Here is a 13,093-nt window from a genome sequence, read left to right as displayed (position 1 = left end):
GGTCACGTTAGTTATCTTCGAAATCAGTGACTACTGGAAATGACTTGAATGTCATGATTTACTTGAATACGTAACAGCTCCTCTAGTTTGTTTTAAAATCTTGGTTATGTCTGTCATAAAACGAACTTCAGTTTAAGCTATATAACTGGGTGATTCTCAAAATAGGGGAGAATTCTTGTCTTTTCGACATTCAAAACAATTTGGCGTGCTTTCTAGAATTTACTAAACTTAAGTTCTTCTTTATTTGTTTTTATTCTTTATTTGAACTGAAACATTTCTCCCTTTTCAGTTCAAAACACTTAAAAACAACAGAGTAAAAGTCTGAAATGCCATTAGCATGGTTCTGAACAACAGCTATTTTTTAAAAAAGGTTTTCATTTTTGAAGTATTAGAATTAATTTAAGACCAAAAAAGCGTCATTTTGTATTTAAATGAATTTAAAGAAATTATCTATCCACAAATTCATTTTTGAAAGTAAAATTGTAATGCTCAACAAAAGAACTAATGCTTGTCCCCCGTACTTTATTTTTAAAGCAAGAGAAGGTTTTTAATTCATTTATTTCATTTTTACAAACAACAATCTAAAAAACAGATTTATTCTTGGAAACAGGTGGCAATTTTATATTCGTGAGCAAATCGAAACATTTGAGGCGTTTTTTGGAACAAAAGTTAAATTTTCCATGAGTACATCAATTTTATTTCATTAAATGGAATTTTAATTTGCAATTAGTATTGGGTAACGGCACCAGTAACAGAAAAGGGTCAAATAACAGACAGTCGTAAGTTTGGATTTAAATAATAAGAATTTTAGGTGGGAAATACTGATATTGCTGCGACCCATGAATACGGTGCAATCATCTAGTATTATTAGAGTGAATTTTATGAGCCAGTTGGTATTTACAAAGCAGTGGTGGAAGGTTATGAACAGCTGCCACGAGGTCTGCCGGTGTTTCATATTCATTTGAATTTAATAAGGTTTTAGATCTAAAAATAAAGAAATTTTGCACATTTTAAAGAGAAAAGGGGAATTCTGTTTATTACTCATCATTTCCTCATTCTATCTGTTACAAGGTATCAGCAGAATTGTCGGTATCTGTTACTGGGGGTCGGACCTTTTTTCGAAATTGAGCAAATAAAAACATAATTATATAATTCAGCGGATCCAGAAGCAACCAAAACGATAGATGAGATCTAGTTGCATGAGAGAAAAACAGTTTCAAAAGTCAAAATACGTTAAATGGCTCAGAAAATTGAGTTAACCTGAGAGCGATGTCTTAAGCATGTCTTACTGATGCCGTTACCCTATTGTACATGATCACAGTTAAGTTCAAGTTTGTCATTAGCATGAATTTTGCTATATCATTAGAATGAATAGTGATTTTGATAGTAAATTTACAGTTAAAAATTTTTGCTTTACTGATTTGCACATAACTTTGGTATGTGTTTTTGCCAAAGAAGGAAATTTTTTGTTGCAATTATTGCATGATTTATAATCTCATGTGAGTTTCAATTTTTTGATTAGCATGGATTATCTTGTTCATGCCAATGAAAAATAACTCACATAAAATATATTTTTTGATTTAAAACTTTATATATTTAGCCCTGCAGAGGACAACATGTAAAGTTTACAGGACACTTTATTCGCAAATCCTATTATTTTCACAAATTTTACTATAAATAATATTTTGAGAATTTATTTTCACATCTTTTGAGAATCAGTCAACTAGTAGAAAATGATTCATAATTGTTAAAGTACGTAGCATCAAGAAAAGTAAGCATAGTGTGAAGTAACTTAATTGGTGTTCTTAACTGTGTTTCAATCAGAGTTATGTAAAGAATATAACATGGTAAGTTTGTATTCGGTAGCATGTCTCGGGATAAGTAATACAAATTCGTTAGAATGCTCAAACAGCTCTTTTATTTTCCTTTCCCGTCATTTATTGTTTTTTTTTCTGTATGCCAAAAAATGAACCTGCAATGCCAAAATGAATGTGCAAATATCCAGTTTTTCTTTTTTTTTTTTTGCCTACTTTCTGGAAGAAAAAAAAAACATGAAAGAAGATTTAATGTACTGTAAAAATATTGTTGTTAAGGGCACTGCATGTCACACCAATGCAGTGCTTATAAGTCATCATTTCAGCTTTTTTTTTTTTTTTTTTTTTTGAGATTTTGCTCAACTGTACAGTTGAGGCTGTGAAGGGCAAAAGGATGTAAGTGCCAGAATTAAAAAATTGGAGATAACCAGTACAAATGGTAGGTGAACCTCTTCTCTGTCTTAGGGCAAGAGATGGTGGAAGTAACCCTAGTAGATGCAGCTATACAGCATGGTTTAGAAAATAAATCAATTAAAGCCTACCTAGGATCTTATCTCTAAACGCGTTTTACTCAAAACTGTAAATAGTCCACTTGCATCCCTTTGCTTCTTACTGCATCCATTGGTATCGGTTTAGAAGAAATATGAAATTTTACCGCGATAATTGTATTCGTTATTGATTTACAGAACGACAAATTTTGTTTTTAAAAAAAGGTTCTTAAAGCAAGGAGGAGAAATTGCTTTTACCATATCCTGACTGTGTTGGGAATTCCAAATAATATTATCAATTATTCACGTTTATTTTGATATATTTGGCTTTAATTAAATCCCTATTTTCTTTTATCTTGCAAAGTCACAAATGCTAATTTCAATATTTGTAACGTATTTCCTGATCTTAGACACGTGCGTGCCTTACGTCATGAAATAACGAAGTTCCTTTTCCATTTGATTGGCCGCCGTTCTAACATCGGGAAATGCGCATCTTAAATGCCTGTCTTGAAATACATGCAAATGTCTCTGGCTGGCTATATATGTTGCTTCGATAGCTCACTCTCTCTCTCTCTCTCTTTTAAGGCGCCGTATTTTAGTTTCATGGTCAGCCAAGTCGGCTGTTTGCCGTCATGCTCTCGATTAGGCATTTCATAATTGTAAACATTATCTGCAAACCTTAAGTTCAAATTACTGAAACCTCGATTACATAAATGACACTTCATTTATCATACTACAAATAATGGTTTTGCATGTTTTACTAAATTATCTATGCTTCGAGAGAACTTATTTTGCAATTTCATATGTAAATAGCTCGCCAAGGATATCATTGTATTTTATCACCATGGAGGAAATAAAAAGAAATAATTTCAACAAAAGGTATTGTTTTCTGCAAAGAACTCCAATTACACTCTGCAACTCAAAAGGGCACTAATAAAATTAGTCATCGGTGCGATAACTTCGTTGATATAATCTCAACGAATTTGCAAAATCGAATTTTAAATTGAAACTTGTTAGGCTAGATGAAGCTGGTTATAAAATGATCATAGATAACTTCGTAACCAAAATTTTATAGACACATAAATATAATTAATATCCACGCATAACTTTATTTTAAGATTATTATAAATTCTTATCGTGGGTGGGTTACTACAACTAGGTTACTACAAATTTGGAAAAATAGAATGTTTCACTTTCGTTGAAAAATGTGTTCGTCAAAAGACATTAATACTTTTAAGTGAATAAAACTAGGAATTTTAGTTAATAACCATTAAATAAAGTCTTCACATTTTGCAAAAAGTATTTACCTAGTTGGATAGTAATCACCTCAACATATGAAATCTATGAACTAAAGAACTAAATACAAGTTAATTTGAGGATTAATTTTTAGGATCTAGTTGAGCTTGTTGGGCAATAGCAGTCTCTTTCACAATATTGTAATAACGAGACTACCAATTTTTGTTTTGATTTTTTGTTATTAGGTTATAACTGTGACAATGCACAACTAAAGTCTCTTTCAAAATCTAGCCATTCTCGATATTTTGATTTTTTGTGCTGAAAACACAGTGATATGTTGAAGTCTTTACACTAAAAACCTTAAAGCTTACCGAAACAACTTGTGGGTTAAAATAAAAATAGTTTAAGGTCGATTGTCTGTTCAGAGCAGGAGCAATTAGTACACTATATGACTAAAAGTATTAGGACACTTTCAGAAATTCACATTTTTACGGATTTCTCGAGAAATAAAGGACCAATTGCTCTGTTATTTATTTCACATAAAAAGTGTACTCTAGCTTTCATTTTCCAATAAAAATTAAGTCTGCTATTTATTTAGGGGACTAGCAACAAATTGAGGAAACTAAAGAAGGTTTTTGATCATTTTTCATTGTAAAAAGCTGGAAGTTACCCTTTGAATTTCAGAAATAAGATAAAATACTATCAGGAATTTGTTTTTATATTTTCGGAGGGGGGATGCCCACAGAGATATAAGCATTTTTTTCAAAAATGCATTTTTTGAAAGGTTTTCGGCTCATATCACGCAGAGTTTTTCGTCAAATAGTACAAAACTTTCAGATTATTTGAAAGCACATTCCAGAAACATAATAATAAAATTTGAAGTTAAAATATTGAAAATTTAAGGAAATATGAGTGTTTAAAGCAATTAATTTTTCACTGCGCATGCACGAAAGATATCAGTTTATAACTTTTATAATCCAAAACTCAGATATATCCTACAACTCATACAAAAATTCCATCTCAATATCTTTAAAATTTTAAAAGTTATCAGCGATCTAATGAGCCGAATTTCTATAATTCTTGGATAGGTGACGAATGGTTAGGGGTCGTTCGCTAACTAGCAACGCTTTCCTGCTTTCGCTGCTGAATGATTCATAATATGAACGGATTATTTGCGAACGATTCCTCACCATTCATCGTCTAGCCAAGAATTATTAAAATTCGGCTCATTAGATCACTGATAACTTTTTACATTTCAAAGATACCAAGGTGGAATTTTTTTATGAGTTGTAGGATGTATCTGAGTTTTGGATTATAAAAGTTATAAATTGATATCTTTCGCGCATGCGCAGTGAAAAATTAATTGCTTTAAACGGTCATATTTCATTAAATTTTCAATATTTTAAATTCAAATTTTTTATTATGTTTCTCTAATATGCTGTCAAATATTCTGAAAGTGTAGTAACGCTTGACGAAAAACTCTGCGTGATACGAGCCGAAAGCCATTTAAATATTTGAATTTTTGAAAGAAATGTTTATATATCCGTGGGTATAAGAAATACTTTCACGAAAATATAAAAACAAATTTTTGGTAGGTTTTTAACTTATTTCTGAAGTTTATAGCTTATTCCCAGCTATTTACAATGAAAAATGATCAAAAACCTTTTTTTGTTTCCTTAATTTATTACTCGTCCCTTAAATGAATAGTAGACTTATTTTTTATTGGAAAATGGCTGCTGGAGTATTTTTCTTATGTGAAAAAAATTATAGAGCAATTGGTCTTTTATTTCTCGAGAAATCCGTGAAAATGTGAATTTTTGAAAGTGTCCCAATACTTTTGATGATATAGTGTATGCTATTATATACTTAAAATTTTACATACCAGATAGTCAGCGCTAAAAGCAGAGTAAATAGTTAACTATTTCATTTTACCCCGCTATTTCACTTTGCCCCACATTCCCCTGCAAACAAAGTTTTAAAGCGTGGTTTTCTTTGGATAGAAATAGATTTAACATGAAATATTTTATTAATGCATCCCACAATTTTTGAATGGGATATAAATTTGCTTATATAACTTACGGCAGAAATAAATATGTGTAGTGCTCTCCGATTTTTTAAACTTAAATAATTCTTTTTCTTCGAACACAGAATGTTTCTTCTAAGCATACTAAATTGATGCAATAAGGGCATTTTTTATGTTATTCTTTATCGTTCTGAAAGGAAATTTGAAGCGATAAAAACATTTTCCCCGGATCATTTTTTGCTCTTATTTTCATAGAATTACGGTATGTTGAGGATGAGAAAGATTACTGAGGATTATGTTCTGATTTGAAAGACGTCTTTAAAAAAGTAACGTTTTTTGAACATATTGCTACGGATTTTTGGGAGTTTTCGCTTAAAAAATCATATTGTGATAAATAATTCTGATTTTCTTGGATTTTCTCAGGTCTTAAATTTTGAATTGGTAGTAGCTTTGATTATTTATTATCAAACAAAGTTTTCAAGTAAAATTACTTTAATAAGTTCTTGTCGGTGAAGTTTCGGCGTTTTTTTCATCTTCTATGTTTTGGTATTTTGCTTTTTTTTTTTTTTTTTGCATTGATAATAAAAGGATGAATACAATTTTTCTACGTATTTTTTCAAAGGTCTTGATGAAATGAGTTAAAATAGCATAAAATGAAGTTAAACTCTATGTTGAAAAATAGAAAATTGGGATGTTAACAAATTAAGAATTAATAAATGCTATTCCAGAACTAAGCTCTTTTTCAATAATAATAAGAATCAAGGACGGATACAAGGGAGTGGCGATTGGGTCGATCGCCCCTCCCTTGAGGGACCCAGTCCCGGGTATTTTTTTTTCGAATTGAGGTTCTAAAACGAACATGCGGAACATCTTTAATATGACATTAAGGAATGGAATCTGGTTCAAATCTCCCTTCCGGAATCTTTTTGGAATTAAGTTTCAAAAATGAAATTTAAGACGACCTTTGGTCATGTTAAGAAAAAAAGTTTTGAAACCTACCCCGAGCATTTTTCAAAATTTAATTCTTAAAGACGCGATTGTAGACAATCAGGTAGTGTTAGAGGAAGAAATGATTTCTTCAGTAATTTTTGGACATTGAAGTTCCAAAAAGCTCAATTTTAAACGCCTTTCGATGTTGTTAAGGGAAGCGGGTTTCGAAACATTCCTCCGGAAATATTTCGAAGATAAATTTCTTAAACTTAATTTTAGAATACCTCTACCAGCGGAAAAGAAAAGAAATAGGTTCGGAGTCTTCAATGGCTAAATCTCGATATTTTAGTTGTTTTAAATAAAAATGATGTGCCCCCCCCCCTCTTCCGCGGTAGCTATAAATCAGATACGTATTAAGAGGTAAGGTAAGAAAACAATAACCCCCTCTTTGAAGAATTTCTGAACCCGCTCTTGATAAGAATTATAACGAAACAGATAGTACCGATGGAAGCGCGCCCACTCCTCTCTCAATCTTTGACTTCAATGAGTGTTCGCACGAAACAAAAAAAATGAATGAAGAGTTACTGAATACTAAATAACACTAGTTAAGAGCTTAAAGTTATTATATTTTTTCTTGTTCAACTACTGCTGCGCTTATACTTATGGATTGTGAACTCTTTTTTCGAAAAAAAAAATGCTGGTTGCAATACTTGGTTAAGTATCATGCATTCTAGATTAGTATTAGCATAATTACTGCTCAATAAAGTGCTTCAAATTGAATGAAAACAACTGAAAAATGAGTTGGACCGTTTTCGTTTCATTGACGCTACACGCTTATGCTGTAGTTCAAGCACTAACCAAAACAGATGCTTTTCTGCAAAACTGCTAATAAAGCAAACGCAGCTTCATCTTCACACAAACATTTTGATTGAAGTTTGTGAAATTTTATATTTAGCTATAGTATTTCATTTATACGATACATAACATTAATGCTTATATACTTAAAATAATCAATTATCCAACGTTTTGAAGCACGAAAATTGCAAATTACTGCTGACACGTGTTTTGGTGTTACAAGAAACACTTTTTTCAATGCAAAGAAGTATGAGCTTTTGGATGAAAAGTCATCCGAGAAAAGCAACACGGTGGAACAGGAGACAGTATAAATACCAAAAAGTAGAAATTTAACAAAACAAAACAAAAACAAACTGACACCTGGAGCCGAAATTTATTATATAATTCCATCAGGAAAAAAACCGTTAAGTAATAAATTTCCAAGAAAACCCATAAACAATACAAATAGTCCAAAAATGAAACCACTCTGAATAAATTAGCAATAAATTGACCCAACCGAAAAATTATGTATGGAAGCAATGTAACAAATGGAGAAATGCAAAAAAAAAAAAAAAAAAAAAAAAAAAAAACGAGTGAAGGATAAACAAATTGGAAGATATTCAATTTATTATAAAAAAATAATCTGTATTAAATATTTTTAAAAAAATGTGTTATTTTGTGCTAAGAACGAAAGATGCGTTTTAACTCGTTTATTTTCTGAACATCGTTTGAACTTCAGTTCTTAACTGTCCGCACTGATGTTTCATGTGATTAAAAAAATAGCAGCTATATTTATTAGTGAATATTGAGAAAACAAATTAGTCTGTACTGATCTGGTGAAATTTGCAGGTGAAAATACTAATTCGATTTTTCATGATGTAAAAACGTGGACATAAGTTTAGATTCAGGGAACATTTTATCCATAGAAACACATAATGGGTTTAAAAAGTATTAAAATGTACAATAATCGTAGTATTTGTTGCTTTTAGCTGAAGAATTTTCTCAACTGTTGGTGTGTCATTAATCTAAAGTAGAAGGTAGTTGTGTTTATGACTTCACAATAATGACTCAAAAGAATAGGGGATATGTCATCGTGAAAGATCTGGATTATATGGCTTTTAGGGAAAAGATTAATAGATTTCGAAGAGTAGTTTTATGGGAATGAACTATTCTTCTTTTTTTCTTTTGTTATAATAACTTGTGAAATATATTTATTACAAATTCCCTCGTTGATATCTACTTAATTTTTTTTTCATCTATAACATGAATTAATCACTTTTGCATGACTTGTTTAATGGTGACGTTGAAAGATGAAAAATATTCCATCGAAAAATGTTCCTTGGATTCCATTTAACATTGTATTGATTCTTACTGCTATTTCTTAGTTTGTTGCTCCAGCTAGAAAAGTATAATAAGAAAATAAATTCAGAAGAATTTCATTCTTTTTCGCTAAATTAGTAAATCTTCTTCACGAGATTTACTCAGAGTTATAGTTTTTTTAATTTTCTTATCAGATTTGCAAAAAAAACTTCTGAAATGATGATGATGGTATATGTATTTTTCCACGCAAGTGTCGAACCAACTATCTCATCTAAACTTAGTTGTAAGTTATCTCCAAAAGAGAAATTAAAAAAGTCTTTGAATACGTTGACTTTACCAAATAAAAAAAAAAACAAAATTATATCCGTAAGCAACGTTTCAAAATTGAAAGAAATATCATTTCAATATGGTAAACAAAATCATACTCTCCTCAATAAATAATTCATATCCCTCAATAAATAAATAAATCATATCGCAGTAATAAATCACGTTTCTCAAGATTTTGCTCGAAATATGCACTTAAGTAGATAAAGGTAAAATTGAAAAGGTTTTAGATCCTTAAATTAATCGAATTTTAAAATATTTTCCGCTATTCATCTCTGATTTTCATAAATAAATTCAATAAATATTGCAAAATTCAAAAGCAAAAATGAAAGTCTGGTAATTTGTTATTTAGTTCCGAACAGCCGCTGTCCATAGATACTGAAGGAGAGTAATGCGAAAAGGTAACTGGGATAAAAGTTTTCATTGATTTATCAATTGGCAAAAAAAATCTATACTTAGAAAAAAAATGGAACGGTGCGAAAAAAACCGATAAGGATTTTTTTTTTCTAAAGCTTCTAAGAAAGTGGTGTATTTAATAATCGAAAAACCAGGTTGACTTTTACCTTATCCACTTTCAATAGATTTTTTATTTCATAATTATCTTCCGTATTTTTTAATGACATTTTCTTTTCATGGAAATATTTTTTGAAGCTGTGAAAACATTAATTTCACAATGGACCTGTGTCAAACTATTTTTTGTCTGCTACCCCAATTAAATTTCTTAGTTAAGAGTCTTTAATGAGCAAAATTCAAGTTAGGGACTTAACGTATTTAATAAGATGTTTAATTTTTGCACATTCGTAATTGCAGCAAAATTTTGAAATTTTGTTTCACTGCAGCTTTTAGAAGTAGTTCGTTCAATAAATTATTTTTATGGATTATTTTTTAACAAAATTTTGCTTACCTACAACTACTAATTAGTAGTTATACAGTTCTTAAGTACGCATTTCTGAACAATTGCATACATTCGTAGGCATAATCGATTATTATAAGAGAGGTTACATTAAATCGGTATCGGTTATAATAAATTTTAAATACCTTCGTGCAGAAAAGTAAAATGTAATATTAGAGCTTTAAATTTCACGAATTTGGTGCGAACTAAACAAGTGTTTTGTGTTTAAAAGGAAACACTTGTAACAACGAAAACAATGAAAAGTTATATTAAAGGCATCCGACATCTATAAGCTTACTTTTTAAACTTACTTTAAAAAGAGTTTTCTTGTAACACGGAAGCATGTGTCTGCAACTCCCTACAAATTTGCGCATATCAACGTTGTAATAGTGAAACCTGTGTAAGTTGACTACTTGCAATGCAGTAGTTTAGAGCTCAACTTAGACTGGTGGTCAACTTATAGAGGTTGATGTATAAGATATAGGGCTAATTCTGCACCCGACAAATAGAGTCAACTTAGAAAGGGGGTTAACTTAACAGGTTTTACTGTATTATTTTTTGCATATGTTAAAGAAAATGAGTTTTCAGCTACATTTTTTTTAAAAGCAAGTTTACTTCTTTTAAGAAATTGAATAACTCTCATCAAATGCATAGAATAAGATCATAATAATTCTGCTCTATTGCATCAAGAAAATTGCATCTACACTATATACCAATAAAAGTAACGACGCACCGAAAATGAACTGCCTAATCAAACTTCGCATGCAAAGTCATCTTGATTCAAAATGAAAATTATTAAATTTTGGAGTCCTTTGGTGGAGTAGCATGAGCTCCAATTCATCGGAACTGTGCAGTCAACAGGTGGATATAAATAGATATTCTCAGGTAGTCTCAATCTGATGGATATTATTGTTGCCTTTGACTGTCTACATCTTAAATAGATTGAGACAATGCCTCGCCAAAGAATGTGTGCCCATTAGGAAAATATGTCAAAATTCGAATGAAGGCTTGCTGTAGCATTGAAAAAAGATCGTTGGACGAAATGAAGTATAACTCGACTTCTGAGTCATAGCGATGTGGCCATTAGATTTTGCTGAAAATGACGGGTCTGTGACGATTAGATGTCGCTGGCAATAATGGATCTGTGACCATTCGATGTCGCTAGCAATAATGGGTCTGTGACCATTAGATGTCGCTGGCAACAATGGGTCAACAATAGCAGAAATCATCGTCAGGATGGCCAAAGGAGTAAAGTGTTTCGAAATACCAAAAAACCATCATCATAAATTGACGTTCAATGGCAATAGTATGCTAAGATGTTTTTTTAACCATTAAATGCTCTTCCCAATTTCTTTTCCAATTTGAAAATTAAATTTATTTTCTTGACTTTTTGGCTGAAATTGAATTTTTAACTATTTAGGACATCCAAAACTGATTTCAAAAACTAATTCGCTAATGAATCAGCTGACTCTTGCATTATTTATCATTTTTTTATCACTCATACAATGTATTTTTTTCTGGTTGATTTATTTTTCCTGAATGATAAAAATTCCCAACTTCATTCTTTTCATTGAAAGAAATATAAACAAATTGATTTGTAACATAAGATAAAAAATGGCATATCTTTCGGGTAATCATTCCAGTACTTGTATTTTTCTTATTCCAATTGATTTCCTATTCGAATATAAAACTCTCCACTAAAATCTCATATCACAGCACCTTTCCTTCTTTTTGCCTCAGGTGGGTTATTCGACACAGAGGATGACGAGCAAGAATTGGCCTTCCGGATCGCTGTTGACAAAATCAATGGAGACCCTAGTGTTCTGCCTCGCTCACGCCTGGTTGCTGAAGTTGAGAAAGTTGCTGTCGATGATAGCTTTAGGGCAACAAAGAAAGGTAAAGAACTTTCATGTTTGTTGAATTCTGTATAAGTTTTATGCGTAAAAAGAGAGAGAGAGAGAGTTTGAGTCCATCTAGATTTCATTCTGTCTTGGTTTCTTTAACGTTCTTGTTGGATTTGGAAATCAAGTAAAGTGTTACATCACTAAACTAAGCGAGAGTCACTGACTTTTTATATAAGTAAGAATCTTATCATTCACTATGTTTGTTGAAGCAAAACTCAATGAACCCTCAATAACTTTATGTAAACTAGAGTCATTCAGGGAACCTTTATTCAGTTTTTCTATTTTAAACTGAACCACTCACATTTTAATAATGTTACTCCATTTATTGCTATATAATTATGAAAAAACTGCATAATCATAAATTACTAATTTGCTTTTTATAAGATCTGATGGGGTAAAGAAGTCATCAAAGCCAGGTTTTTCAACTTAAGAGGTTAATAAATAAAAAAAAAAATTGCTTTAAAGTGTGATCTATTATCATTGCTATTTTACACTACATTAATGTAGAACACGTTGCAGTAAATTATAGGAAGAAAATTATTGATTACAGTAATCTTATGACATTTTCTTTTTGCTACGTGTTTATGACCACTTTACGCTATGGGGTGGGGTAAAGTTGTCATAATGAAAAAAATTATAAAGTTGTCATTATGAAAATGTAAAATCCCAATAAAAACATAATACTTCAACGTATGGGTATTTGTACTCATTAAAGAGACTTCTTTTTGTCAACAATCCAGTCTAACTTACAGAAAATACAAATGAAGTATAATCTTAAATAATCTTTGAACACATTTCTTGCTGTTCGCTACATTGTATGGGATAATAAGAAGCCGAAAGCCGGCTGGAACACCTCAACTGTATGTCATTACCAATTGAAAACGTCTTTATATAGGCACAGAAACACAAAAATAAAGCAGTCGATTAGTGAAAAATTACAATGTGGTCAAATGACTCATGTTTTCAATTGCATTCTGAGAAGTCGGCGTAAACATCACAAAATCATGGATCTCCTTTCCCTTTGGGGGCAAGACCCAATAACAAAAACTATACTTATTATAGTTTCAATGTTCTGAGGCATCCCAACAGGGTTCATACTGAAGGCAACAGTAAAAATATCGCACTATTTAAGTTTTACACTTCCATAAAACGTGTACGTTTACACTTAACGTAAAAATGACACATCACACAGTCACAGAAGCACTGTGCAATCACAGAACCTGTAAAACGTAATTTATGTCGTTGTTGCTCATGGATCTGAAATCATCTAAAAATTTCATAAAGCTAATGCAGTAAAGACATTATTGAAATATTTTCCTTATACATTT

At 31.0% G+C, this 13,093-nt stretch overlaps 1 protein-coding gene across 1 annotated transcript in view; it reads left to right on the top strand.

Annotated features, from left to right (window-relative positions):
- The first annotated feature begins 11,475 nt into the window (after positions 1 to 11,475).
- LOC129231084 (glutamate receptor ionotropic, kainate 2-like) overlaps positions 11,476 to 13,093 on the top strand; it is a 102,272-nt gene continuing 100,654 nt past the window's right edge. Inside the window, exons 1-2 of the mRNA XM_054865330.1 lie at positions 11,476 to 11,491; positions 11,602 to 11,757. Coding sequence (XP_054721305.1) covers positions 11,476 to 11,491; positions 11,602 to 11,757 — 172 coding nt within the window. The remainder of the gene's footprint in view (positions 11,492 to 11,601; positions 11,758 to 13,093) is intronic.

The sequence above is a fragment of the Uloborus diversus genome, chromosome 10, assembly GCF_026930045.1.
Source record: "Uloborus diversus isolate 005 chromosome 10, Udiv.v.3.1, whole genome shotgun sequence".
In the NCBI taxonomy this organism is placed as follows: Eukaryota; Metazoa; Arthropoda; class Arachnida; order Araneae; family Uloboridae; genus Uloborus; species Uloborus diversus.
The sequence above is the reverse complement of the archived record's forward strand: the minus strand, read 5'-3'. Positions and strand labels throughout refer to the sequence as shown.